This window comes from Sus scrofa, chromosome 1, assembly GCF_000003025.6.
Source record: "Sus scrofa isolate TJ Tabasco breed Duroc chromosome 1, Sscrofa11.1, whole genome shotgun sequence".
Lineage (NCBI taxonomy): Eukaryota > Metazoa > Chordata > Mammalia > Artiodactyla > Suidae > Sus > Sus scrofa.
The window spans coordinates 163,907,537-163,935,360 of NC_010443.5; the positions used below are offsets into that span (position 1 = coordinate 163,907,537).

General features: G+C 50.8%; 1 protein-coding gene across 16 annotated transcripts in view; it reads right to left on the reverse strand.

Annotated features, from left to right (window-relative positions):
- MEGF11 (multiple EGF like domains 11) overlaps window positions 1-27,824 on the reverse strand; it is a 380,511-nt gene that overhangs the window by 12,608 nt on the left and 340,079 nt on the right. For 5 of the 16 annotated variants that reach the window (XR_002346341.1, XM_021100244.1, XM_021100246.1 and 2 more), the window contains exons 11-22: window positions 18,622-18,742; window positions 17,534-17,697; window positions 16,336-16,438; window positions 10,818-10,964; window positions 10,300-10,434; window positions 8,233-8,361; window positions 7,037-7,165; window positions 6,435-6,563; window positions 5,754-5,882; window positions 4,224-4,460; window positions 2,397-2,515; window positions 39-105 (exon numbers count right to left, since the gene is read on the reverse strand). Coding sequence is in view for 14 of the 16 variants with exons in the window: in XM_021100244.1 (XP_020955903.1) it covers window positions 39-105; window positions 2,397-2,515; window positions 4,224-4,460; window positions 5,754-5,882; window positions 6,435-6,563; window positions 7,037-7,165; window positions 8,233-8,361; window positions 10,300-10,434; window positions 10,818-10,964; window positions 16,336-16,438; window positions 17,534-17,697; window positions 18,622-18,742 (1,609 nt within the window). In the remaining 2 variants the exon portion in view is untranslated. The remainder of the gene's footprint in view (window positions 1-38; window positions 106-2,396; window positions 2,516-4,223; window positions 4,461-5,753; window positions 5,883-6,434; window positions 6,564-7,036; window positions 7,166-8,232; window positions 8,362-10,299; window positions 10,435-10,817; window positions 10,965-16,335; window positions 16,439-17,533; window positions 17,698-18,621; window positions 18,743-27,824) is intronic. The other 11 variants (XM_021100256.1, XM_021100254.1, XM_021100252.1 and 8 more) reach the window with 4 other exon arrangements.

Consider the following 27,824-nt stretch of genomic DNA (forward strand, 5'->3'; position numbering starts at 1 on the left):
GGACTTTGGCAGGGGACCAGACTCAAACCACTACTGACCTAACACGTTCACATAGCTGTAGGGGGTCCAGCCTGCCATGTCTCTGTCAAGGGACTTGTTACTGAGCTGTTTGGAGAGTACGAGAGCAAGTTAATACCTAGCGCCTCTGAGATGCCCCAGCCCAGCTTTTGCCCTTGCCCACCCTTGTGCACTCACCCTGTGATGACCCTGACCCACATAGGTCCTAGATGGTTGAGGAAAAGGGAGAGCTAGGTATTCCATGATAGGTTTCTATGGTGTGGTGGAGGCCAGTGGGAGCAGAACACATACCCTGTCTAAGCTGTCGGGCTAAAACTGTTGGGTTCCCAGGACCTTGAGACAAAGGGGAGCAGAGGCAGGGCCTCTCAAGAACCAAGAACTGGCTAGGCTAAGCTAGCTCTGATGGGGGAAGCAGGTCAGCTGGCTGGGGCTGAGCTGCAGGAGAGAGTGTGCCTGCAGTGTCTCAGCTGCAGTGTGAGGCCATCTCCAGCAGGGAGCAATGTGCTAAGGCTGGCTGTAACATCACTGTCACCTCTGCCATCCGGGCTGAGTGAGTTTCCCTTTCGTTTGACCAAGGGAAAGCTTCAGAGTAGGATACCCTTATGGTGCAAGCTTTCCTCTTCCTGCGTTCTCATAGGCTGAGGCAAAGATGGTTGTCCTCATTTCTCAGGTGGGGACCTAAGTCCTGCTTGTGGGCCCTGCTCATTGTCACACACAGGGTCAGTGACAGAGCTGGGTCTACAACTCAGATCTCAGCTCCCAGACCCATTTCTTTTACATGTCATCACAGTTGCCTACCTCTGCTATAAATGTCCTATCTGCTGGGCTGAGGGGTCCTTGACCACACAAAACCACTCTAGACCCCTGGGGTGAAGTGAGCCAGAGGGTCACCAAGTGGACTACTCTGTAATAATTACTCCAGCCCCTTGTTGAGTGAAAGAGGGCAGCTGGTGCTTCCCTGTTAGAATGAGACTAAGGATGACTTGGCACAAGGGACTTGGCTTCTCATCCCTGGCATCCTTTGTGGCCTTGATAATGTGGCTGTAGTTAATCAAGGACCTCCTATTTGGAAACTTCTAGATTCCTGTCCCTCAGCTCAGATAAGCCTAAAGCTGTGAAGCTGGATATGGGACTGATGGCCACGGACTTTGCAGATCAACCTCAAAGTACCCTTATGTACAGCACTTGCATTCCATAGGAAAACTGAGGAGGAGAGCCCCTGAAGAATGGCCTTGGGGCTGAATAGTATCTGTGTTATTGTTATTAGGGGGTTCAGGGTGCACTGCCACCAGCTTTGTGGTGGCAGGTGTGATCTGTGGACTGGTGGATGTTTTCTCTGGGGCAGGTGGGGAGAAAGGATTCCTAGAGCTGTGAGGCAGAGGCCTGGAGGATTAAAACTGTGCTCCTGTCCATGTTTCTGGCCTAGGATGGATGTTAGAGGAAGCCAGGAATCCTAGGATTGTCCTACCCCCCACCCCCAATGGTCCTGCCATCCTGTGTGTGCACACGCACATGCAGATGCACATGCTTAGGTGGGTGTCAGCAGGTGTGCGGCAAGAACCTGTCAACCTCGTGGTCTTTAGGACTGTTCTTATTTCTGAACCTTTTGCTCTGCCTGTTATGGGTCCTGGCACACCAGGGGGGGCTCGCTACGCATGTGTGCTTGTCCAAGGGCCTCTGACTGTGAGAGATGTCCTGCTATCAGCCAGCGTTACGCTGGGAGCTGTGAAGGAAGGCCCTGTCCAGGGGTGGTGCACACCTGACCTTGAAGGCTTATAGGACTCACTGTTAATGGGAACACTGGCTGTGGCTGATGTTTGGTTTTCATGTCCTTTGTGTTAATTATGATGGCAACAGATGGTGGTGGGTGTGTACTGGTAACAAGTAGTACATCCAGATATAAGGATATCAGGTGGTACCTGAGCAATAGTAGTTACTTCATAATGTTCTGGTTGCACACATGGTGTTGGTAACATACTTAAGTGGTTGGTGGTATAGTATTTTAACATGTGGCAGAAGTGGTGGCATGGTTATGTGTGACAAGAAGGCTATGCATGATTACGTGATGATCACATGACTTGGTACCCATTGGTTACAACAGGTTATGGGGTATACATTATACTGAGTGATGCTGTGGTTGATTACATGTGATAGTGTACTGGTTACCTGGCACTTGTTGGCTCCATGTAACCTACTGGCTTCCTGGTACATGCTTCACAGAGTGTTTACATGGGCTCACTGGGCTATGTTTACTGTACTGGCAGTTGGTTCCACCTAGACCTTGGGTGGGGTAGTGGTGGTGCAGTTTCTTCCTGGGCAGAGGTGATGACTCATTGGGAAAACAGTGGATGGGGGCTGGGGAGTCAGGGGCCCGGTACCTTGGTGGGGCTGTTCCTGTCCAGAGTGCTGACCTGGCTGGTGGCAGGCCCCCCGCACGCCAGTGCTTGGTAGCTGGAATTGGAAAAGCACTGGGCGTGGCTGCTACTTTGAGACAAATCTGGGAAGAGAACAAGGTGCCACATACCATCATACCCCTGCTCCTGGCATGAGACACCCCTGAAACTAATGCTTGGGCTGGGCTGCCTTGAGAGTGCTCTGTGGAAGACGGCCAAGTCCCCCATCCCCCGAGCTTCCTGGCATCTACTACTCCCCTGGAAATCTGTAGTCCCTGATTTGCCCCTTTCCTTGTGGTGGCCCTCCTTGCAGCATGCAGGATGCAGGTTAGACTTTCCAGTGTGGAGGGTGGTACCAGCATGCGAAGTATTAGTTTGGCAGCCTGAGATGTCCTTAAGTCACCACATAGGGCTGAGCTGACCCTTCCCTGCCTCCCCTAGGGTCAGATCCCAGAAGTGAGGGTATAGAGAGAACCTCTACCCCTGGCCTCAGCCCTGCCCTCCTGCAGATTCTAGGACCTCCACACTGGGCTGGGGAATTCCAGTGGAATGCCATGGGAAAACCTGGCCAGCCTTGCTTATTAGTCATAGAAAAAAAAATCCCCAAATCTTCTCTGTAAGCTTTGGGATTTCATCAGAGGATATCTGCTTTGGCTGAAACCCAGGGAGGCATGCAGGCCAGGAGCTCTCTGAAGGCAGGGTCTGCACCTGGGCTGCTTCTGTCTATCCTGCAGCGCCTAGCACAGGGCTGGCCAAATGGTAGGCCACACCTAGCAGGAATGCACTGACGTGATCTTGGTTTTCTAAGTCCAAGGTGCAGGAGGCTGCAAGGTAGTGGAGAGCAGTGGAGTTAGCTGGAGAGAGCTCTATCATCCTTGTGCTCACCCAGACAGGCCCACCCTCCTGGGGTTCAGGCCTGTGGGCAATTTCAGAGCATTCTGACCTCTTATGTTTATCTGTTCAATGGAATATGAAGCAAAAAGCTGTTTTTGTTTTTTTGCTATTCCTACAGCATGTGGAAGTTCCCAGGCCAGGGATCGAACCTGAGCCACAGCACTGACAATACTGAGTCCTTATCTGCTAGGCTACCAGAGAACTCTCTACAAAGCTGTTCTTATTTCTAAGGCAGCAGTCTGGGATTAGGGGAGAGGAAGGATCTGGCCCAAAAGCCCTATCCCCACCTCTCTCAGACTCCCAGATAGAATGCCCATTGCAGTTGTTACCATGTTTGTGGACAGACTGGATTCCGGCAGGACTGGCCTGAGGGATATTGCCCAATCTTTCAAGCCTTCCCCAGGTCAGTCACTGTGCCCTTCCAACTCTGGGAACTGAGAGGGAGAGTTGCTCTGAGGCCATCACCAAGGAAGCAATAATGGGACAGGGTCTAGACGCTGGTCCCCAGGGCAGGTTTCCTGAGGTGCCACAGGCATCAGGCTGGGGAGTTTCCCCCGGAGCATTTAGGAAAGTTACTACTGCTTATTGTGGGTGCTCTTGTGGCTGAAGCCTGGTGAGAAGGATGGGAAAATCTAGGGAAATGGAAGGAGGCTTCTAATCATAGCTATTCAGAGTGGGCACCCAGGAAATGGCACCCCTAAGGAACTCCATCTACCTTTCCCAAGTAAGCTCCTGCTCCCCATCCCTATTATCTCTAGGAGAGTCTGAGCATCCAGCCCCCGCAGCCACCCTGCAGGCATGACTACCCACCATAAGCAATAAACTCAGTTGTCCCTAAGGATACCACGTGGCTCCTCCTGGGCTGTGTGTGGAGGGCAGGGGTGGGAGGGAGGTACTGGGGACATAGACAGTCCTTACCTGAGAGGGAGTAGTCAGTGCTGGTCATCCTCATGGCAGGTGTATAGGAGACGCGGGGAGCCAGGTCTCGGCCCTTCTCTTTCTGTCTCCGCCGGCGCCAGGCAAACAGACCCAGCAGCACCACAATGAGGAACAGCAGGAGGATGATGCCTGTGACAGCACCCACAGAGTGCCGTTCTGCACCCAGTGCTGGGCTGATCTTGGTGTAGGGATTCAGCTCCTCCATCATGAGGGCAGCTGCGGGTGGAGGGAGGGGCTGAGCCTGGGGCAGGCCTCTTGCTCTTCAGATCTCCTCAGCCTGGAGCCTAGACTCCTCTGACATTAGGAGACCTGGGTTCTGGTCCTGGCCCTATTCTTCAGTCCCTGTGTGATCTCAACCCTCAATGCCTGTGTCTTCACCTACAAGGGGAGGGGTCCCAGGGTCCTGACAAAGAGCAAAGGTGATCATGGATGGGAAACAAAGTAATGCTTGAGTATTTTACTGTTCTAAAAATGTTACAGATACTAACTCATTTGCTTCTCAGCAAAGGGCTGTTTATAAGTCCTCGAAGACGAATGATTTCCCTTTCACAGGTAAACTCACACCAACAGGTTAGGTAACTTGCCCAAGATCACGTAACCAGTAATTTGTAGGATTGGGTTTCTTAGGAATCAGGAAAAATTGGCCTTAGCCACTCTCCCTGCCTACCAGCTTTGTGACTCAGAGTCCTCAGCATGGGGATAGTTATTCCAGTGTGGGCACAGCAAGACAGAATGGCAAGGAAAGCCGTCAGAGCTGTACCAGCATGCCCAGGACTAGTGCTCATAAAACCCCTCTTGATGATAGACGTGTGGGCTGTCCCCCACCCCCCACCAGAATGCAATGGAAATGTCTTTTGGCTCCTTTTCTGTAATATGAATGCTCGAGTGCCCATTCTCATCCCCCATCTCCTGGAACCAACAGCAAAAATCACTTAGCGAGTGCCCACTCATGTACCAAGCACTGTACTGAGTCCTTTACTCACATTTTCTCACCTTGGTCCTTACAACTGCACTGTGGGCCCTTCTCTAACTATAGACCTGGAGCTAAGGTTGAACCCCTTTGGGCTCTGCTGCTTTCAGCAGAACCTCGTGTCTTTCCCCTTCGCATGTGGCATAACAGAACCAGCAAAAGGAAATGACCTGCCCAAGGACACCTAGCAGGTAATGGCAGAACCAGAATTTGACCTTCGGACTCGGTCTGCTGACCTTTCCACAGAACTAGCTTGTTACCCGGCTTGGCTCACAAAACTTACCAAGGAGGAGCAGAGGGAAGTAGTGCCTGAGGGGCTTCCTGCTCCATCTGCCTCTCCAGTGCCTGGAGACTTCCCCTCCCCAGTCCACCCCATTTCCCTCCCGCTCTCCTCCCAAATGTGAACAGGAGGAAGTCACAAAGCATCCTTATAAAATGCCAATAGTCATTCCTGTTGGAATCTCCCTAGAGGCTGCCTCTGTGGGACCCTTTGCTTAGCCCAGCCACCTTCCCCAGGGTCTCTGCCATCTGTGTATTACCTTGGTCACACCTGATCCCTTTGAATCCAGAGCTGCAATAACAGGTGCCTGTGACGTGGTCACAGGTGGCATTGTTCATGCACTCACATAGCTGCTGACACCCATAGCCAAAGGTTCCTGGAGCACATCCTGTGTAGCATGAAGAAGAGTTGGAATAGACTGAGATATATGCCCACTCAACCCCTCCTATCCCCTATGTGGGCAGCTGAGATGATTATTTCTGCCTCACAGAGTGCAGCCTCTTTCTCAGTAGCCCCCTATGTGCTGTGGTTTGATACTTGGGACTAGGCAGAATACCTAAGTAGCTCTAAGTAGGGGGACCCCCCCAACCCCTACATCCTTCTCACCTGATCCATATTTACACAGCCACCTCCATGTGTCAGGCCCAGAGCTGGGTGCCACAGGGGCTTTGAAGAAGAATCAAACAATGTCTGCCTCCCTCTACTCTCTCACTAACCCCCCTCCCTGCAACAAAGCCTCTGCTCTGTCCCAACATCCCCCATCCCCACCCCAACTGGATGAAGAAACTCTCCAAACACCAATATAGGCCCTTTCTTCAATTTTTCTCCTTAGGAGTTGCTCCAAAGATTAAGGGAGCAGAGGGTGTAGGGCCCTGCTGGGTGGACATTAAAGGGGGAGGCCTGGCATTGACACCCAGGGTGAGGGGTCGGGACAGCTTACTCTGCTCACAGTGTCGCCCCGTGAAGCCCGTGCGGCAGGTGCACTTGCCGCTGATGTGGTCACAGCTGGCGCCATTCTGACACTGGCACACACGCCCACAGTCCTTCCCATAAAATGCTGCTGGGCAGCCTGGAGAAACAGGGTAGAGGCAACTGTGGAGGTGTAGTTAGTACAACTCCTGGCCGTTTCTGAGCATGGGGTGAGAACCAGTGAGACCCTGCACCGAGCTTCTCCATGCTGTGAACCCTCACGCCAGAGGGGTGGAGAGTCCTTTGGACCAAGGTGCCTTGGAATGAGAGACCCAGCTGGTATCTCCTTGCTGCAGCCACCAGACTGTTCCTCCCTACTCTGGGCCTCTTGTCCAAGGAGAGCTGATTGCTGGGGTACCTTATAGCCCTGATCTTCCAGGACGTTGGGCCTATCAACCCCCTGAATCCAGCCAGGCTCCTCAATCCCAGGGGTGGGGAGGGGGGGTGGTTAGCTCCCCGCCCTGGGACCTGCCTCCACCCTCCCTCCACTGCAGGCCCAGACGATGCCCAAGGCAGCCAGCAGGCCGCAGCATGGGATTCCAAATAGCTGGGAGGCTGGGAGGCGGGGCTTACGCTGCGTGCAGAAGAGTCCGGTCCAGCCGGGGGTGCAGTGGCAGGCCCCATCCTCGGCGCTACAGCTCGCCCCGTTGTGGCAGCTGCATGTGTGGAAGCAGGCGGGGCCCCAGAACCCAGCTGGGCAAGCTGGGGGTGGGTGGGATGCAGAGGGTGGGGGCAAGGCAAAGAGGGGCAGACGGAAAGGGAGGGAGAGGAAGGGGGAGTGCACGTCAGAGCCCAGATGCCAGGATGCACCCAGGTGGCACTTCCTGGTTTTCAGGGGGCTTGACCACTGTTCCCAGAGTTCTTCCACTCTCCTCTTGGCCCAGTCACCCAGGATTCCCATTAAGCTCAGAGTCTCTGTCCACTCTCCCAGCTTTGAGGGCTCTGAACCTTCTCTGTCAGGGAACTGACCGTGATTTGGAGCCTATGGCTGTGTGCGGTAGACTTTGAACACTGCAGTTTAGGGTGTAAATACGGTGTGCTAGCTTTCCCACAAGGATGGGGACTTTCCCCTACAAGGGTAGGGACTCTGTCTCTTCTTTCTGCAGGGGACCTCCCTGGAGATGGCACGTGTGCCTTCTCCCTCAGAATGGAAATGCCTTCAGGCTAGGCCATCTCACTGGGACCTTCCTAGGGGTACTGGCTGGGTCTCACTCACTCATCAGCCAAGGACTCCACAGGGCTGAGGCTAGGTCTCTGCCTTTTGATTGGGAAATCCCTGTCACCTCCATATCAGACTGGGTATGCCTTACAGGAGCAGCCCCTACCATACCCTGTCCAGACCTATGGTGCCCAGGATATCATTCACATGAGCCACCCAGAGGGTGCAATTATTCCTCTGCGGAGGCTGCCCTGGCCTCCCCTCACTTCCCCGCTCCTTCTTCCAACCCTCCCAAACTTAGGAGCCACTCCTCACTCAGGTGCTAGGAGTATTAATACTCAATATTCATTGTATTAATGATATGACCAATAATGTCCATATCTTTAATGCTAGCAGTTAATAATGCCAGTGAGCAGTCCTAAATACTTCATCATCTTAGCTATAGAACTAAATGGGACTCAGGTGGACATTCCTACCTGCAGAAGGAGATTTCAGCGCTGGGAGATGGAAGCATCAGGGGCAGAGAGGTTCTGGGCAGGGAGTGGGTGTTTCTGAGCCTGACCCTGGGTGTGTTGGGGGGACGGTGCATTCCCAGGGGACTGAGGCTTACCCTGTGAGCAATCCTTGCCAATCCATCCGGGGAAGCACTGGCAGGAGCCATCAATGGGGCTGCAGGTCCCGTTGTTGGCACAGGAGCAGCGCTGGGCACAGTCCTGTCCAAAGTGCCCTCCAGAACACACTGTGGGCACAGGACAGCCTAGCACCCACCCTCCCATAGATGCTCCACTGACCCCCTCAACCCCCAAACCAACTCCGAGCTTCTCTAACAAGACAGTCTTATCTCTAAAGTATTTCTCACATGTACAGGCTGACAAAATCACCCACAGAGCTGCTAATGTGATCAGTCTAATACATTAATTGGTTGACTTCTTAGCTGAATCAAGAGTGAGGCAAAGAGAGGGGCGGTGGAGAGAAGGGGGGCTGGTGAAAAGAAAACATCTGGTTATATTTAATCTATGTTTAATGATTCTGCATAAGCAGTGTCTGTAATTTGTAACTCGGTGGAAAGCCGGTCATTAGAAAGTGTCAGTTCAATTTTTTACAAGGTTTGAGACTTAACCAGGGCAGTTGCCATTAATAGCTGACTCTATTAGATCTATATGTGGAAAATACTCATTAGGCCAGCAGGCGATAAATCAGACATTGCAGAATCTGAGAGTTCCTCCTCCGGCTGCTTAGGTTCTAATTTAGACCCGGCCTATCTGTATTGATGGCTGGGTCTCCCATGTTTAATAAGTAAACCTCGACATGTCAGGTTATGATTAAACTGTCCTAGGAGGGCTGCAAGCAAATGAAACTGTCACATACATTTCCCTGGGGTCCAAACTTCTCATGACCTCAAAGCATCATGGAGTAAACTTTCCACTCATACATATTAACGGCCCATACACTTAACAAAAATAGCCGAGCTCAGTGGTCATTATTCATCAAAAGAATCTGGTCCCCTGGGAGGTAAGGCGCTCTCAATGGAAGGTTTTAAGCAGAGGCCAGATGAGATTCTCGCACAGATGACCTTGAAGTTGCTTTTAGCTCTATATTTATCTTAGATCAAGATCGCTTCACTCCTTATAGGTTCAGGTGCAAATTCTGCAACCTTGTCTTTAAGGCTCTCGAGAAGTCCCCAAACTACCTTCTTACTCCCCTTTGCTATCCAGTCTCTGCATCCTTCTGCTATTCCCGATGGCTGGACAGTGGCCTGCCATGTTTGTGTGCTTTGCCCAGGCTGTTTCCTCTGCCCACGATGCCTTTCTTCCATTTCTGTCTATTAGGCTAAGGCCCAGGTGAAGTCCTGCACAGCTTGGAGCTGTCCCCCAAATCCACCCTGCCTTAGCCTAACTAAGCCAGGGCCAGCATATAAGCAACGGTGTGCAAAGGAGCCAGCTTCTACCTTCACAATGATTGTGAAATATTCAGGCATTCTGCCAGTTGCAATGGTGTTAAACCTTTGATACCTTAGAATCGGCCATGGTGGGAATCTCTACATCATGGAGATTTGCAAATGATACAAATTAGGGCTTTTCTCCCACAGAGAGCCAGATTAGCAGGACCGCAACACAGTAAGCTTTATTATCTACCTCCTCAACTCCTATTGAGAAGAGGTTGGCTGGAGTTGGTGTTGTGGATTCTGCAGCTGAGACAGGAAAGTGTGTGGTGAGGGATTAATGATGTTGGCCTGAGTGTGAGGAGAGAAAGGCTGGGAAGTTGTCATCTCCACGGAAGCCAGAACTGTTTCCTCTGAGCTCCCACCATGTTCTCTGCCTTTCCCACTGGACACTCAGCACAAGCCAGCTGGGTCCCCTTTGTATGCAGATCTCATCTACACTTGTTTCATCTTTCATTCATGGCCCTCGCATCAGGATTCGTTGCTCAGCTCCACCTCTTGCTAGCCGTGAGACCATAGAGAAGTCATTTACCTTTTCTGAGCCTGTTCCTTCAACTGCATCATGGCTTTGTCTCATGCCCGGCGGTGTCCAGTTCTTAGAAAGGTAGGCGCAGGCCCTGAAGAGGCAAGGGGCTGCCTCCAGAGTATGGTGGGAATCCTGAACCTTCCTTCCCTGCCACTTCCCTCCCGGCCTCCTCATCTCCCTGACTCGAGTTAACCCCCTGCAGACAGTACCTTGGTTGCAGAGGGCTCCAGAGAATCCAGGGAGGCACTCGCAGATGCCGCTTATGTGATGGCAGGGTCCACTGCTGTGCACACAGAGGGGACATGGCTGGGCGCAGCCGTGGCCATAGAACCCAGGGGCGCAGACTGGGGGTGAAGGGGAGATGGTGGTCAGCAGCCCAAGGGGCCCCAGCCGGCCTGGCTACCTGTCCAATCCCGCAGAGTGATGAAGAGCGGCTTCTCAAAAGTACGGGGAGAGTTGCACCCGCCCCACACCTTGGAGAGCCCATCCCTCTGTCTCCTCTCCACAGAGGAATTGTTGTCTGGTCCTATTTCCATTGGGGAGCCAGGCTGGGCCCTGAACCTGGGGACAGAAAAGTCAGGGCCAGGAGAGAGGGGGACTAAAGGGAGGGATTCTATGAGGGCTGACTCTGCCAGCTCAGCCTCCCTCCGGCCAGTACTAGTTCCAGCAGGGAGGGGTTGGGGAGGATGAGCTGCCCGAGGTCTGTGGGGTGAGGGCTCAGTCTTACTTCTCTGGCATAAGGGTCCTCGGAAGCCCGGAGCACACTCGCAGCTCCCATCCTCTGGGGAGCAGGAACCACCATTTTCGCAGCTGCAGGACACAGAGCAGTTGGGGCCCCAGCGACCAGGTGGACATGTGCTGTCACAGTGGATGCCTGCGGGCCGGAGCAGACTCAAGTCAGTGGGAAGAGGGGAGCGTGAAAAGAAGAATGGTGGGAAGGGGGCCCGATGCAGTAAGAAGAGGTGCAGCAAGCACAGTGTGTCTGGAAATGTGGAGGAAAAAACCCAGAGACACTTGGCAGGTCAGGGAGGGCTTCCAGGAAGAGGCAATGCCTGAACTGAGTCCTAAAGACCAAGGAGGAATTGATCAGGTAAAGGAAACCCTATGTGCAGAGAGCAGGAGGCAGGAGAGAGACTCAAGCATATGGCTGAACCATAACGTACAGGATGGGATTTGGCAAGAGATGAGATTGTGGGGATAAGAAGGGATCAGATCATGAAGGGCCTCCTTTGCTTTTGACATCTGAGCTGGAATCCAAAGTTAAAGAGATGGAGTTCCCATTGTAGCTCAGTGGTAACAAACCCAACTAGTATCCATGAGGACATGGGTTTGATCCCTGACCTCGCTCAGTGGGTTAAGGATCTGGAGTTGCCATGAGCTGTGGTGTAGGTCGTAGAGGTGGCTCACATCTGGCATGGCTGTGGCTGTGGCTCAGGCTGGCAGCTACAGCTCTGATTCAACCCCTAGCCTGGGAACTCCCATATGCCGCAGGTGTGGCTCTAAACAAAACAAAACAAAACCTTCATGCCCACCCATGTTAGCTCAGGAGACACTGGTCCTTGATGGAGCCCCCCAGGCAGTGGTCCAGGGAGTGGGTGGGGTCTTTTCAGATTCTTTTGACCACAGTCCTCAGTGCAATATGTATTTTATATCAAATATGCACACATATATGTAAGAGAAACCAATGCTTTGCAAAATAACATTTACTATCACGGAGTGTGATGCATTCGAATGATTTCTTTGCACAATGATGCATTCTATTTCATGAACAACAACAAAGCTAGTTGTGACCCGATAAATTGATTTAATGACCTTCAGTTTGACAAATAGGGCCCTATGGAAGAATGGATGGAATGTGTCAAAAGGAGGAGCAAGGCCTACACAGTCTTTTTGAGCTGAGAGAAAAAAAATATATGTTGGGGTGATTATAGCCCCAAGGCTGAGAGGAATTTTAAAAGGTCTGAGGCTGGATGCCCAGCTCAGGGGTGGGGTTTCCTCCCAGGCAGCAAGGCTTCCAGTCCAACATGCATTAAGTGAATGGACCATGGGGGCCCAGCTTGGCTTTGGAAGGTGAATATCAGAGGCTCAGAGAAGAGCAGAATTCATTTAAAAATCATGTCTGCTTTGCTAAAAGGACAGGAATTGTGAGAAAAGAAAGAGGGAGGAAGACATTCAGGCCCAGTGAACAGAGCCAGGCCTAGTAGCAGCAGGAGAGCGGTGGGACCAATTTAGAGGCAGGCTGGAATTGTACAAGCCCACCTGGGCCCATGGGGAGGAGGCTGAACAGTGGGATGGAGTGGAGATGCAACAGGCTTTACTCATCCTCCAGTGCCTCAGTCTAGCCTGCGCTCCCTCCCTGTGACACCTCAATTCTGTAGCAGGGTGGGGGGCTAGGAGAAGCTAGTGGCCACATTTTACCCCCCGATGGAGGCCTCTCCTAATGGCATTTCAGGTATGCAAGAGGTAAACCCTGGACAAGTAGCACAGATGGACTGAAGGGGAGCCTGGCACGGGAAAACCCAAAGCTGTTTAAAACCCAAATTCATGATCTGCCCCCAAGGAATTCTTTTGCCTGTAGTTGTTGAAAACCCAGGATTCAAACTCAGGCCGAGGGCCACTGCTGCTCCCAGGAGGCACACTGGACTAAGGTGGAATTCCACTGTCTGACAGCTGCCTCCGATCCCACCTGTGCATCAAGCAGTCTTTGTTGCCACATGCTTCACATACAGATATGGCTCTTTCCTGAAACTATACGCAAATACTACGGTGATTAGTAAGACAGAATGCATGCAAGAGTACCCCTGAATTCATGGCAGCCTGTTGCTATTGTGTTTCTCCTCCGATCAGTGGATATTAAAAGTACAGCTCTTCTCAGTAAAGGATCTCAAAATGTTTTCATGTCAAAAGGGTGTCCTAGTTCTTGGAGAACCACAAGTGTAAGGTGATTATGCTCAGGTTGCATATGGCCGCAAAGGCCCTCTGGGTTCTAGGGTCTGGCAATTATTCCACTGTAGGCCTAGTTCTGTGGGACTCAGGCTCCTATTTGAGGTTCTTACATATTCTAAGAGTTCCCTGGAACTTAAGACATCAGCACCTAAGTGGAGAGAAGGGTCTAGGGTTTCCCCCAAGTGGAGTGCCCAGTTTCACCAGTGTGGTCAAAGGGGCTGACCTTGGCCGGTGGGAGGCCCTCCAACTACAGCTTCTGAAAAGCATGGCTTTATCATCTACTGTCTCTAGGCCTTGTTTTTTCTGTAGTTGCATGAGGATAATAATCCACCTTAGAAATCTCTTTCTCCTGTCTACCCCTAGGAAATCTCTTTGCTTTACTTCTCAGGAGCCCCTACACATCTCTACTGGTAGATAAAGCTAGGCTACGAATCCATATATTGTGATCTCTAGTTCATGCCACAAAGGCCAGCAGCACCTCAGTAGCCCACATCTTTCAGGGTCTGTTGAGGGTCTTCCTTCTCCAGGAAGGCTCCCTGGATGTCTGCCCAGGGATTCCAGCATCTATTTGATAGTAGCATACAGCTCTGTTCCTCCTTATCATTTGAATGTTTTATACATATGTGTCCTGTGAAGATAGGGACCATGGCTTATTGACATTTCAGGTGCTCCTAGTGGACAGGCAAACCATCTTGGTTATCTCTGCATCTCTAGTATCCACCGAAGTGTCTGGCACACTACAGGTGCTTGGGTCTATCGCTGTTACTGAATTTTGCCATTTCCTGCTGGGCTTGATACAGGGCTGGGCACATGGTAGCTGCCATTAAAGACTTGGTGATGGCTTGAGTCAATAAATGCTAGCTGGATGAATAAATGGCTCCCCTTTATAACACAATCCTATGTCTCCAATCCTGTTGGTGCGGATGTCCTGAGACCTTGGGCAGCTCCTTTTCCTCATCTGTAGCATGAGGAGGTTGGAGCAGATCATCCTCAAGGTCTCCTTCACTTCAAGGGGAAGAGCCATATATGGTTATAGGCCTGCTCTGTTTTTAAAAGCACCTACTATGTGCAGGGCAAGGTGATTTAGACAAGATGCCAGTCAAGAAGCCTGTTGGTAATGGGGGTGGGGGAAGAAGACACTCTTAGAACAAAGAAAAATGAGTGTTGAGCCAAGGCATGAGCAATATGCCAGGGGCCAGGAAGTCAGGGTTGTGTGGGGAGGACTCACTGAGCAGGAGGCTGGGGCCTTAACCCCTGCCCTTGCTCTCCTTCCTTGGTCTCCTTCTGCTTGGCAAATCTCAGAACATCAATTGCTCCTTTGAAATGACTTCAGGACCACATTTGGGGAAATTAGCTTTAGAACAGCAGAGGCCTTGCTGAAAGGTTGTCTGTCAAAGACAGAATTTTTAAGCTCCAGATGTCATTAAAATCTTATTGGCTCATTGGAAATTAAGGCAATGAAAAATTAAAGTGGATTTCCATTTGGCTCCAGCTAAGAGTCTTAGGGTGCCGGTGAGCAGAGTGGAGCCTAGGTCTGTACTAAGGGGCAGGGCAGGGCAGGGGAGTCAGGTCAGAGATGCCACAGAGGAAGCGGTGTCTCTGGCCCTCAGCTGTTCAGAAACTTTCTGGTTGCAGGAAAAAAGGCTGCTCAACAGCCTGGTGTGAATTATTCATCCCGTGAGGACCTACACAGCCAGGAATGCCTGTATTTCTTTCCCCTCGCTGCCCACCACCTTGGGAATGGCCAGTGGGTTCATTCATGCAACACATTATTAAACACTGTATTCCTGTTTTGTAGGACTTACATTTACTAAACACCTACTATATGCCAGGCACTGTTAACACTTACAGGTACTAGCTCATTTGAATTTCAAAATGACCCTGTAGTTATAAGGGTTATAATTATCTGCATGCTATGGATGGAGAATTTAGGCTCTGAGAGCTTAAAGGACTTGCTAAAGGTGGTCTGTGTTCTTAACCATTTCTCAGGGTGTGGCAGACGCTGGATAAAGTGGTGAACAAGAGGGATGTGGTCCTTGCTCCTGCAGAGCTGATGGTCAAGGTGGGAGGCTGATGATAAAAAAAAAAAAAAAAGTGACTCAAAGGAAAGTTCAGTGACAACTGAAGTAAGTACTACAAAATACTGTAGGATATTGTGAGAATTAATAAAAGGGGCTCTTTCATAGTCTTGGTCAAGTTGGGGGGATGGGAGTATGAAGGGGAGAGAGCCTTCCCAGAGGAAGTAAACTTTAAGTTGAAATCTGGTGGAGAAGAAGGTGTTGTCAGGTGAAGAGAAGGGGAAAGAGTGATCCAGGCAGAGGGAAGGCACGTGCGAAGGTCCAGAGTCAGGGACGGGCTTGGCCCCAGTGGCTTGAGTGAAGTGAGTGACGGGAGAGGGTAAAAGAGAGGCAGAAAGTTGCAGAGCCAGACCATGTGGTCCTTGGGCTACTGTAAGGACTTGGATTCTATATGAGTGTCATGGGAAGCCACTGAGGTATCTGGGCAAAGACTGATGTGGACAGATTTGGGTTTTGAAAATGTACCTCTTGCCACCATGCACAGACTGGGTGCAGCTGGGCAAGCGGGGAGGCCCAGGCATACCAGCTGAGAGATGGTGCTCAGTGGATGAGGATAGTGGCAGTGGATGGAGAGAAATGGAGGGATTCACCCATCTATTTAGGAGTTGGGCTGACAGGACACAGGTAGAGACCCGGAGCGTGAACCTGAGCTAAGAAGAAATTCCTTGTCCCCCAGTCCACTGTATCCTCTGCAAACACACACTGAGTACCCACATCTTTGATTTTTGTTTTTTCTTTTTAGGGCCACACTCATGGCAAATGAAAGTTCCCAGGCTAGGGGTTGGATTGCAGCTGCACCTGCCCGTCTATGCCACAGCCACAGCAACACAGGATCTGAGCTGCCTCTGTGACCTATACCACAGTTCTCAGCAATGCCAGATCCCAACCCACTAAGTGAGGATGGGGCTCAAAGCCGTATCCTCATGGATCCTAGTCGGTTTCATTTCCGCTGAGCCACAATGGGAACTCCCCTGATATTTTTTTAAACTGGTCTGTCCTTAGCTTTTAGAGCAGAGCCTGCACATCATAGGTATTCAATTAATATTTGTTTACTTGAATGCAATGGAGAACCGAAGCCCAGAGGAGATAAAGGAAAGGTGCTTATGTAGGAAGCAGGAAGAAAAAGTGAAGAAGAAAGAGAAAGAACAGTCAAGGGAAGTAGGCGAACACCAAGAGCTCAGTTTCACAGGAGCTGGATGGTGGCGTGGCAGTGGGAGTTACCTGTCCATCCGGCCAAACAGCAGCAGTGGCCTGTGATGGGGTCACAACCATCAGCGTGGCTGCAGTCACAGCGCTCACTGCAGTTCAGCCCAAATGTGCCATCCTGTGGAGGGAAGGGAGAGAGAGAAATGATGAGACCTAGACCCCCAAAGGTTCACACAAGTATGTTGAATTTTGATGACAAAACTGAGCCACTACGCAACAAGGCTGCAGAGAAACTGGGGCTGGGACACTACAGAGGTGATTTTTATAACTGAAGCCACTCCAAATAATTCTTTGGCCACATTAACAAGAGTATGGGGTTTGAACAGAAGGAGGTGATAGTCCTGCTCGACTTCTTAGGGGTCAATCCCTAAGAGTTAAAATGATCGTTAATTAAAACTGTAAGTGAAAATGTACTTTGCAAACTTAAAAACATTGATCACATGTGAGGAATGACTGTGACCTTCTTTGTCACTGGGTAAGAAGGTGGTGACCAGCATTTGTTGCATGCTCATTAGGTATTAAGGGCCTTACATAACTCATTTCTCTTAATCCTCAAAACAACTCTGTGAAATGGTTCCATTAGCTTCACAATGTAAAGATGAAAAATGCGGTTAGAGAGGTGAAGTAACATGTTCCAAGTAACACAGCTAGGATAGGGCAAAGGCAGGATTTGAAGCCAGGACTCTAGGACTTATTCAACAATATCCCATCAGTTGGTTTAATTTATTTGTATCTTAGCCTAAGATCCAGGGATTAAGTCTAGGTGGTTATGGCTGGACAATGCTTGGTTTAGTCCTCTCATACCCTGGTCATAAATTTTGGACTGCTGGAAGCAGAAAGAAGCTTAGATATTATCGAAGAATGGCAACTCTGAGGATTGGTAAGGGCTGTCCTGTAGCAGTGTGTCGTGACAGATTCTGAAGGTGCATTTGGACTCAGGTAAATGTGCCAGTGTCAGTTAACGTTTACCAAGAGCACCCAGGGGAAAGTGATACCACATCGCCTTATCTGCCAAGTATCTGCCATTTTATAGTCAAAGAGGCTGAGGCTGGAAGTAGGACAAAGAAGTTAGCACTAGAGCTGAGACCTGAATCCAAGTATCCTACCACCTGGGCCAGAGCTCTTCTCTGTGCACCTCTATGGACAAAATAACTACAGGGAAAGGGTCCGAGGGGCTACTTGATCCACCTGTCCTTCCCCAACCCATGCTCACCGGGCAGGGCAGTTCGCAGGTGTCCCCCAGCCAGCCGGGGGTGCAGGAGCAGGAACCATCAGCGGGGCTGCAGGCTGCCCCATTGGCACAGGTGCAGCTCTCATTGCAGTTCAGGCCCCACATCCCACTGGGACACGGCAGGGTGCAGTCGAGGCCCTGCCATCCTGAGGGGAAGGAAAGAGGCTGTCACCTCTCCATCTAGGCCAGCACAGCTTTTCACCCACTCCCCCCAGCTCTGTGCAAGCATCCCACCCAAACCAGCCCTTCTCAGATTGCTGGGTTAGAACACACTTTCTGCACTCTGAGTCCACTTGGAAACACAGCATAGCTGCTGAGAGAGTGGAGGCTAGAACCGGGGTCTCCTGGCTCCCAGTTCTTACTATTTTCACTGCAGTTGGATGATCCCAGCTGGAACAGGGACCCAGCGAAGGTGGGGAGGGCTATCCTTGCTCAGGGTGGACTTGGGAAGCTTATCTCAGGGCCCTGTGTGTTCCCATTCTGCTTTCCCATTCTGAGGCTGCTTACTGGCCTCTTTTCCCACAGATCCATTCCTCCCCTTCCCCTACTCTGTTCTGTGTTACAGGGGCCGGACCCCTGTAGCTGTCCCCAGATGCGCTTGCCAGTGGGAGGGGAGACCTGGCTGGTGACTGCCGGGTGGAACAGGAGAGATGCCAGGTATCTCTTCTTTCTCTGCTTTGGGCAGGGCCTCTGCTTGTGGCTATGTCTCTGTGCTGCAGTCTCTCTGCCCACGTCCCAGCTCCCACCAGGTGACCCTCACTCCCAGGCTCTGGGAATACCACCTCTCCCCTCCGTGCTTATCTCCGTCAGAGTGGTCGCAACTGTGGGAGAATGTGCTAATCTCTGGGTTGCTCACATTCTCTTGTAGGCCCCCTTCAGTTCTTCTAACACCACAGCAACGAATCCCCTTTATTACATTCCTGCTGTTGAAATCCCTGTCACGGGTTTCCTTGACTGAAACCTGATAATGTAAGTTCCCTGATCTTGCATGTGGGTGGGTGGGGCATGAGCAGTCCACACAGGCTGTGTGTACAAATGAGGGGATAGGATTGGGAAGGAAGGCACAGTACCCTCTTTGCAGGTGCAGGAGCCATCTACTGGGGAGCAGGTGCCATCGTTGTTACAGCTGCAGACCGAGGAGCAGTTGGGGCCATAGGTCCCTGCAGCACAAGGGACAGCACAGACCTCCCCCTGGAAAAGGAGGAGGGGAATTTGGGGTCAGAGGTTGTCCCATGCTGGGTGGTTTTGGTAGGCAGAATAATGCCCTGCCCTGGCCTTTTCCCCACCCAAGATGCCCATGTTCTAATCCTTGGAACCTGTAAATATATTACCTTACATGGCAAAAGGGACTTTGCAGTCCTTGGATTAGCTATGTGGGCCCAAATCAATCACCATGAGTCCTTAAAAGTGAAAGATAAGTTCCCGTTGTGGTGCAGTGGAAATGAATCCAACTAGTATCCATGAGGATGTATGTGGGTTTGATCCCTGGCCTCACTCAGTGGGTTAACGATCCGGCATTGCTGTGAGCTGCAGTGTAGGTCGCAGATTTGGCTCAGATTCTGCATTGCTGTGGCTGTGGTAGGCCAGAGGCTACAGCTCTGATTCAACCTCTAGCCTGGGAACCTCCATATGCCATGGGTGAAGCCCTAAAAAGAAAAAAAAAAAAAAAAAAAAAAAAGTAGACGATGACCCAAAAGGTAGCCTCAAGAAGTCCTCCACCTGCCTGCACTGTTCTGACGATGGAGGAAGAAGATCACAAGCCAAGGACTGCAGTGACATCTAGCTTCTAGAGGCCTCCCTTTACAACCAGCAAGAAAGTGGGGACCCTGATCTCACAACCCTAGGAACTGAATTCTGCCAACAATCCAAATGAGCAAAAACCAAATTCTCTTCTAGAACCTCCAGGAAGGAACCCAGCCTGCTGACCCTCAACCTTAGTCCTATGAGAGCCATACCAGACTTTAGCCCTACAAAAATGTAAGACAGTAAATTTGTCTTGTTTGAAGCCACTAATGTGCTAATTTGTTGCAGCAGTGATGGTAAACCGATATAGTACCCTCACCAGTTTAGGGAGGGGTCAGGCCTCCAGACCACAGCCCAGATGGGCAAAGCCGCCAGGAAATGTGGCCCCTGAGTCTGTATTAGGTCTCGGTAGCAAAGAATTTAACCCTTTTCCTCTCATTCTTGTTTGATCCTCTCCAGCCACCCATGACACAGATAATAATATCCTATCCCTGCTTGCCAAACCTCAGAGAAGTTGAATGTAAATAATAGCTAATGCTTATTAAGTATTTCTCAATATCAGATACCCAGTGTACCTCATCTCATTTAACCCTCAGGAGACAGGAACTAATGCCTCAGCATTATTCCAACGGAATTGCTAGAAGAATTGCAAGGAGAAGTTAGGTAACAGACCAGGTCATGGAGCTAAACATGGTTGATCTCTGTTTGAACCCAGGCTGGCTGCTTAACCATTCTGTTACTATTGTCATAAACCAGCTTTCCTGGAAAGCATTCTCTAAGATGGAGGCCAGTGTGCTCTTGAGAATAATCCCATGAAGGGTAAGAGAGGCGGGAGCGCGCCGGTGGAGAAACTGAACTGATATGCAGTTGCAACAACAACCTCAGCTGATCTGCCAGGAAGCTCTGGAGCTGGGGGGAAACGGAGAGAGAGCCTCCAGACCCTGGACCAATCACGGGGTAACCACTGCCCCGGGAAGGGGGCATGACTTCAGGGGAACCTGTGTTCTCCGACTGAGGGCAACTTCTAGAGGGGGACTCGGCTGGGAGCCACTAATATTCCTGCAGCTGGGAGACAGGAGTGGCTGGGAGCCACTAATATTCCTGCAGCTGGGAGACAGGAGTTCCTATGTCTTGAATTGTGAATGTGGATGGCACCCTATACCCAGGCCTCCTTGGGTAGGCGGTTAATTCCCACAAGGAGTTCAGAGTGGGGGCAAGTCACAGGGTCACCTGGAATGGGGACTTCAGAGGCCTTGAGTGGTGGGAGCATTCAGTAATCAGAGAAAGTAGGATAAGGGCCATTGAGGCAAGGAGTTCCCTGGTGGTCTGTGGGTTAAGGACCTGGCGTTGTCACTGCCATGGTGCGTGTTTGATCCCTGGCCCAGGAACTTCTGCATGCTGAGACTGGGAAGAGTGTGGATGAGGGGACATTTGAGAGCTGGGAATACTCTCGGGGTAGCAGGAGGGAGGAGCTTGTGTAAGGAGGGGCAAGGGAGTGATCTCAAAGGGGAGCTGATAGTCCTAAATACCAGGAAAGGGAGTTTGGGCTCTCTCCTCTGGGACTGGCAGCCGGGACTGTCTGCTCTGAAATATGGGTCACTGGATGTTGAATTCCCACTGTCTCCCCCCAGGAAGCGTCTCCCACCAGCTTCTCAGGCCTTGTGCTGAGGCTTCCTGTGGGAATGTAGATGCCTGGGCCCCACTAGCTGTGTGATGTTGGATAGGTTACTGCCCTTTTCTGAGCCTCACCTCTAGCATCTGTGAAATAACAGTCTTGAAGGAGGGGAGCTCACCTCTCCACTCTAAGGGTCTCAGGCCGCCGGCCTCATCCCCATTCAGGCCACAGAGAGGCCTTAGCATGGCCTTTGGGGGAGAGGCCTCTCTAGCCCTTTTATTTTGTTCCACCTGCATAGGCTGGGTCAGGGAGGAGAGTCTAGGAAGTGCGGAGTCCTGCACCAGAAGGTGCCATGGTACCCACTCTTTCCCCTGCTAGTTCCTGACCAGCTGGAGTCTGTTAGTACTCCCATTACCCAGAAAATTCAAATTTCTTCAAGACTATAAATAGCCCATAAGAATATACATAAGCTCTGAGGGTCTTGGCCGGGGTGCAAATGGCTAGGATTTTCTCTGTATGAATTTACTTTAAGAGAGAGGGGTTCCTTGCCTGGCATCCTCATGAGTGTCCCCAGCTCTGGTCCTCCCAGGAGGCCTCTAGGGGGCCTGTGCATCCAGCTGTGGGTCTGCTGGTGGGGCTCAGAAAAGACTGCCCCTCCCCACTGGATGCAGAGCATCCAGTTCCATACAGCTGCTCCTCAGAAGACTATACCAGGGCACCGTTTTCTCCCAGTGCAGCTGGTTCAGGGATATGGACAGTCAGTATGGCCTTACAGTGGTCTTGGGAGGCCACCAGGTGAGAGGACTTTCTGCATCCTACAGAAGAAAATGGAGACAGGGGCAGTGACTTATCTAGGGCCCCATGGAATATCAGTGAGGGTGGAGGAAGAAGAACCAAATCTCAAATCTTCCTTCTAGAAAGGTGGTGGAGCCCAGTGGTTAGAGAGTGGACTCTAGTGCCATCCTGCTGCCACTGCTTTCTTACTGAGTGACCTTGAGCAAATTACTAAAGCCTATGTGTAAATTACTGGGGACTCAGTTTTTCCATCTGTAAAATGGGAATAATGATGTCCCTACTTCATAGAATTGCTAATTGGATTAAATTAGTGATTATATATGAAGCAGATAGAACAGTGCCTGGCGGGTAGAAAACACTATAAAAGCTATTATTACTATAAAGAAATAGTATCTCTAAGAAAGGAATACACAAAACCTTCTTTCAGCAGAAGGCAGCTCAAAACCCTCTTTCAGTAGAAGGCAGCTCTGGAGAAGGGATCCATCTTTTATTCAGTGAACAGGAGGGCTAGTGTTCACAGGAGGTGTGTGACCTCATGTCCCCAGGTTCACCTGCCTGCCACCTCCTCCAGGCTGTCTCCCTGGTTCCCCTCATCACACCTGAACAGGCCAGAACTTTCGCCATGGTCTTGGGGGATGGAATGACCACTCACTGAGGGGCTATCATGTGCCATGAGCTATGTGTTCCAAACACTTTCCATTTACTAGCTCCTAAAAGCAGAGAGTCCAGATGGGAATGCGGCAGTTTTTAAAGTACACAGTTCTGTCCTGAAGGAATGTGAACCTGGTATATCTCCCTCTCCTTCACTTGCTGTCCTGACACTGACCAGGGTCAAACTCCTCATTGAACACAAGTACTGGAGTTCTCACTGTGGCACCACAGATGGGCAGCATCTTAGGAGCGCTGGGACGCAGGTCCAATCCCTGGCCAGCACAGTGAGTTAAGATCTAGCATTGCCACAGCTGCGGCTTGGATCTGATCCCTGGCCAGGGAACTCCATATGCCATGGGGCGGCCAAAAAAGAAGAAAAGAAAAGAAAAGAAATAAGCGCAAGTACTAACAATTAACTCTTTGTCAAATTCCATACTTCCTGAACTCTGATCTGCAAGTCCGGCCTGGCGAATAGTTGATTGGCTGTCTCTGGTGATAGACATGCACAGTAAGCCAATTATCAGCCTAACTTCTCAGGCGTAGACTAACAGCTCTGCCCACCTCCAGGTGTCCTCTGGGCCAACTGCCTGGTGGTGCCCAGAGTACCTGTGTGCCAACCCCCCAGGACACAGGCTGTTCTCTCAGCCACACATCACCTCAATTTGGGTCACCACTAACAGGCCTTAATCATAATGGCCTGTGTGGAATCAGAGCCTACAGGGGCCAGTATTTATGTCTGTGCATGCTTAGGTAGTCAGGGTACACACCTGGGAATCTCTGTGGGTGTGTTTGCTTCTGGGGGTCTCTGTTTATTCATCTGTATGGATGTGGGTATAAATCTGTGACTCCTTCCTCATGCTTCTCTCCTGGTGTGTCTCCTCCCCAGCCCACATGTCCTGTCCTGATGGGAACTGGGGCACACACAGTCACTTACCATCCTGGGGCCTTGGGCTGTGAGCTCAGGGAGATGGGAATCTGATTTTATTCACATCTAGATTCTTAGGGCTTGGGACAGTGCCGGTGCATAACGGGCCCTCGATAAATGCTGTTTAATTGAAATGAGCTGTCTGTGTATACATGCTGGCTTCCACCATGGACAGAACCAGAAGGACTGGGCACCTTCCATATGCTTTCTCTCTCATGCCAGGCAATTCAACAAATGTTTGCTGAGTGGGCTCCAGGACACACAGGAACCTGAGACCTGGTCTCTGCCCTGGGGTAGCTCCCAGGCTGTGTCCACACAGGGACCCTCAAGCTTGCACCTAAATGGGTTTATTTGTCCACTTATTTACTCTCTATCTCTCCTAGTCAGACTAGAAGCTTCATGAAAACAGGGATCTCATCTGTGTTGGTTGCCCAGCCCCCTAGCTCAGGATCTGGCACCCAGCAGACGTATTCTAAACTACTGTTGGACAAAAGAGTGAGAGGCCCTGGGGCGCCGGGGTTCTGGCTCCCATCACACATAGGAAGTGGAATATGGTCTGGTTTGAGGTTGCATCCCATGCTACCATGACAACTCTGGGCCTCCCTGGGGGATCTTGTGAAAAGGGAAAGCCAGGCCAGACCCTGGTCTATGGTTCCAGTCCCCACCCTGCCACCCCCTGCCTGGCCAGGCTGAGGGTCAGAAGTACAGCCAGAAAGTTACCCTGTTGGCCTCAAGTGCATCCACTGAGGAAGATAAGGCCCCCTGAGCTCAATAGGATCTTAAAAATGATCACATCCATCCCCATCATGAGAAAGAGCCTGACAGTCAGAATGCACCCATGAGACGGGGCCAGGACTCAGAGGCCTGGGAACTGGGTATTATCACCTCCTCCAGCCCGGTACCTGGCCCAGACTTGCCCTGAATATCTATTGATCTTTTCATATTCTAGAAAAAAGGACAGCCTGAGAACCTAGGGAAGCTGGGGAGTTTGCATTTGACATCTCACGTGCTTCACAAGCTCCTCTGTCACTCCCTCAGCTGGGAGTACCCTAAGGCTCTTTATTGAAGCTGTTCCCCAAGATCCCCATCCAGAATTCCTACATGTCTTACTGCTGGAAAAAGCCTTCTCTTCTGATTGACTCATGTTCAGACCAGATAATACACAGGCCTTGATTTCCTTATCAATTACATCAATTGCATGATTTACTGTTGAAATCAATCAGTCTCCCTAACTTTTCGGCACCAAGAACCCTTGCTAGTATTCTCCCTTCACAAAGCTCTCTCAGTTTGAAAGACACTGCTGTCACTGTGTGCTGGTGTCTTAAGGCCAGTCACGTATTGAACAGGTGCAATTTGGCCAGTGACCACACGCCATGTGATGCTGGTGGCAGCATCTTGTCCACCAACCATGACCTAGAAATTCCTATGATGTCACCTACGACCAATCAGGGCTTCTAACATGCACTCACCTGGCAGATTACATAGAGTTAATTTAACTCTAATTAAAAAGAAAAACCTTGGCGTTTTAGTTAGCTTCGTCACAGGTAATGGAAGATTGCCTATAGGCTTTGTGTAAAGTTCAAAATCGCTCCTGGCAGCCTGCTGCAACCTCTGCAGGTGTCTATTTGGGAACCACTGGCTGGATGGTCTCTAAGGACCCTTTAGCTCTCTCTGAGCATCTTCTTGCTTGTAGTAAGTGTCTCAACCTGACGGAGTGAGGAATGGTGGGAATGCAGGTCCAGGGGTATGGAATCTTCTTGGGCCTCTAAAAATCACAACAGCAGGAGTTCCTGTCATTGTGCAGTGGAAACGAATCCAACTAGGAACCATGAGGTTGCAGGTTTGATCCCTGGCCTCACTCAGTGGGTTAAGGATCCAGCGTTGCAGTGACCAATGGTGTAGGTCGAAGACGCGGCTCGGATCCCACGTTGCTGTGGCTGTGGCGTAGGCCGGCAGCTGTAGCTCCAATTCGACCCCTAGCCTGGGAACCCTCATATGCTGCAAGTGCGGCCTTAAAAAGCAAAAAAAAAAAAAAAAAAAAAAAAAAAAATCACAACAGCGGATGGCTAATGCACAGCCTGGGACTGGTCACATTACATGTGCCTAACAATGGGGTGACAGCTCCCTGTGCCTGAGCTGGAAAGGTCTTTGGGGAATCACTTGGTTTGGCTGCCTTGTGTTATACATGAGGAAACTGAGGCCAAGAGAAGAAAAGTGACTGGCCCAGGGTTACACAGCCAATGCTAGGCAGAGGAGAGTTTGGAACTCACATCTCCTGGCTCCCATTTCAGCATAGGATGCTAAAACCCCTAGATGTGGTGAAACTCTGGGATTGCCTCTGTTGTCCCTGGTCACTCATATCAACAGCACACTCACTACCTATGCACATAGCAACAGGGGATCCGAGGCCTTGACCGTGACCTTGAGGAAGGGCCACTTGCCAAGGCTGAGATACTTTGGCCCTTTCTCAAGACCTAGAAGTTGATGCCTGGGGAGTTTTATGTTATTATCTATCCCCATTTCACCTGCACAGCTCATACCCCCAGGCCCCTGCACAACCCAGGCAAGGGAGCCCTCCACTTCCCACGGCAGGGGGCGGGGGGGTGGTTCCCGAGGTCCTAGCTTCTGCAAAGGGAAACCTGCCAGTCCTGCTCAGTGTCCTCATTTTGTGACTAGAGGATGGATGTGAACTCTTCCTCCCATCCAAAGGCCTGTTAATTATAGATGCGGCATTGGCTATTAACATCTTGAACTTGATTTGAAAGAGCTACTGGCAGGACGGAACCCCTGAAGCTGGTCCCACTAAAAAGATGCAAATCTTCCCTCCGCCTTCCACCTGCCTCCCTGCACAATGTGGCAGCACAGGCTCAGACCCCAGTGGGTAATGAGTTATATGTTCTATTAAATTTGTTTCAAATGCTGTTTATTGAATTTTCTCCCCTGCAATATGTCGCTTTGTAGTTTGACCCTGTTTGGGAAAATTAATCAACAGCTGGGCTCCTTGTGTTGATCATTTGTTTTCCTTGCAATGGGCAGGAGGTTAATGAGTATTTTTTGGAGGGAAAGGAGGAGGAGGATGGAAAGTGGTTGACCACCCCCCCACAAAAGAGGAAGGTGATTGCACAAGTTCATCTCAGGGTCCCCTTAAAGATGCTCTGTGGGTAGGAGGCAGTGTGAAAGGAGTGGACTGGGTTCTCTAGATCCAGGCCGAGGTGGTGGGTGTGCCCCTGCAGGCCCGTATGAGCTCAGCAGAGAGACTCTGGGAGAGGCACCCAGGGAAGTTGGCCTGCCCCCCGTGTCTTCTTGTGGGAGTAGAGATGGTTTAGGCGAGAAAGGACCCTGGACCTGGGGTCAGAGATGTGGGTTTAAGTGACACAAAGGCACTGGCTCAAGGTGACCTGGCCTCATTCATTCACCCATTCAGTCTACAAACATCTATTGAACATCTTCCAGAGGCCAGATGCCTGGCCTCACTAACCATCACACTAGACTAGGTATGACCTTAGGTCCCTTTTAGATCCCATATTATTTAACTCAACCCTAGCCCTCCTACTTCCAGAGCAGGTTTCCCTGTTACCTGCTCCTTTGTGGTACTTATTTTAATTGTGATGAATTAAAATAAAATCAGTCTCATTTACTGGACTGTAAGTTCCAGGAGGGTAAGGACTGGGTCTGTTTTCCTCAGCCCTGGGGCCCTGGCCCTAGCATGATGCCTTGACCATAGTCGGTGCCCAATGCATATGGATTGGATTGAAATAATTCAGTCATTTAGGGATTTTTTTTTTTTTTTTTTTTTTTTTTTTTTTTTTTTTGCTTTTTAGGGCTGTACCCTCTGCATATGGAAGTTCCCAGGGTAGGGGTCTAATCGGAACTGCAGCTGCCAGCCACAGCCACAGCCACAGCAATGCACGATCCAAGCCACATCTGCGACCTACACCATAGCTCACAGTCAGGCCGGATCCTTAACCCACTGAGCAAGGCCAGGGATCGAACCTGCATCCTCATGGATACTAGTTGGGGTCATTACCACTGAGCCACAAGGGGAACTCCCCAGGGAATGTTTTTAAAGCACTAGTACTTGCTTGACACTGTGCTAGGCAAGGGGATACTTGGTGAGAGGAAGAGAGCTTGTCCCTGCTCTCACGGAGTTTACCCTCTAGTGGCTGGTGGGGGCTGCAGCACAAGATGAGGCTACAGCCTGAGAGGGTGCAGACTAGGCCTCTCCCTACTTCCAGGTAGCCTCCAGTGGCCTCCCTCATCCTCAGGTTGCTCCTGTTCTCCCCTCTCCCCTGGTATTCCTGGAGTTTTGGGAACACCAACCCAGGCTGATTGGGTGTCCAATGTCACATCAATGCCAGAAGCACACAGGTGGAATGTGCTTTGCTGTTTACAAGGCCCCTCGCCAGGCAAGTGTCTGCTCTTCGCCAAGCAGAGCGCCAGTCCCAGACTGCTGCACTCCCCCTGCTGGCCCTTTTCAGTCACCCCCACTCCCAGCTCTGAGCACACAAGCCGTGAGACTCCCTAGGTGAGGAGCTTCATTTGTG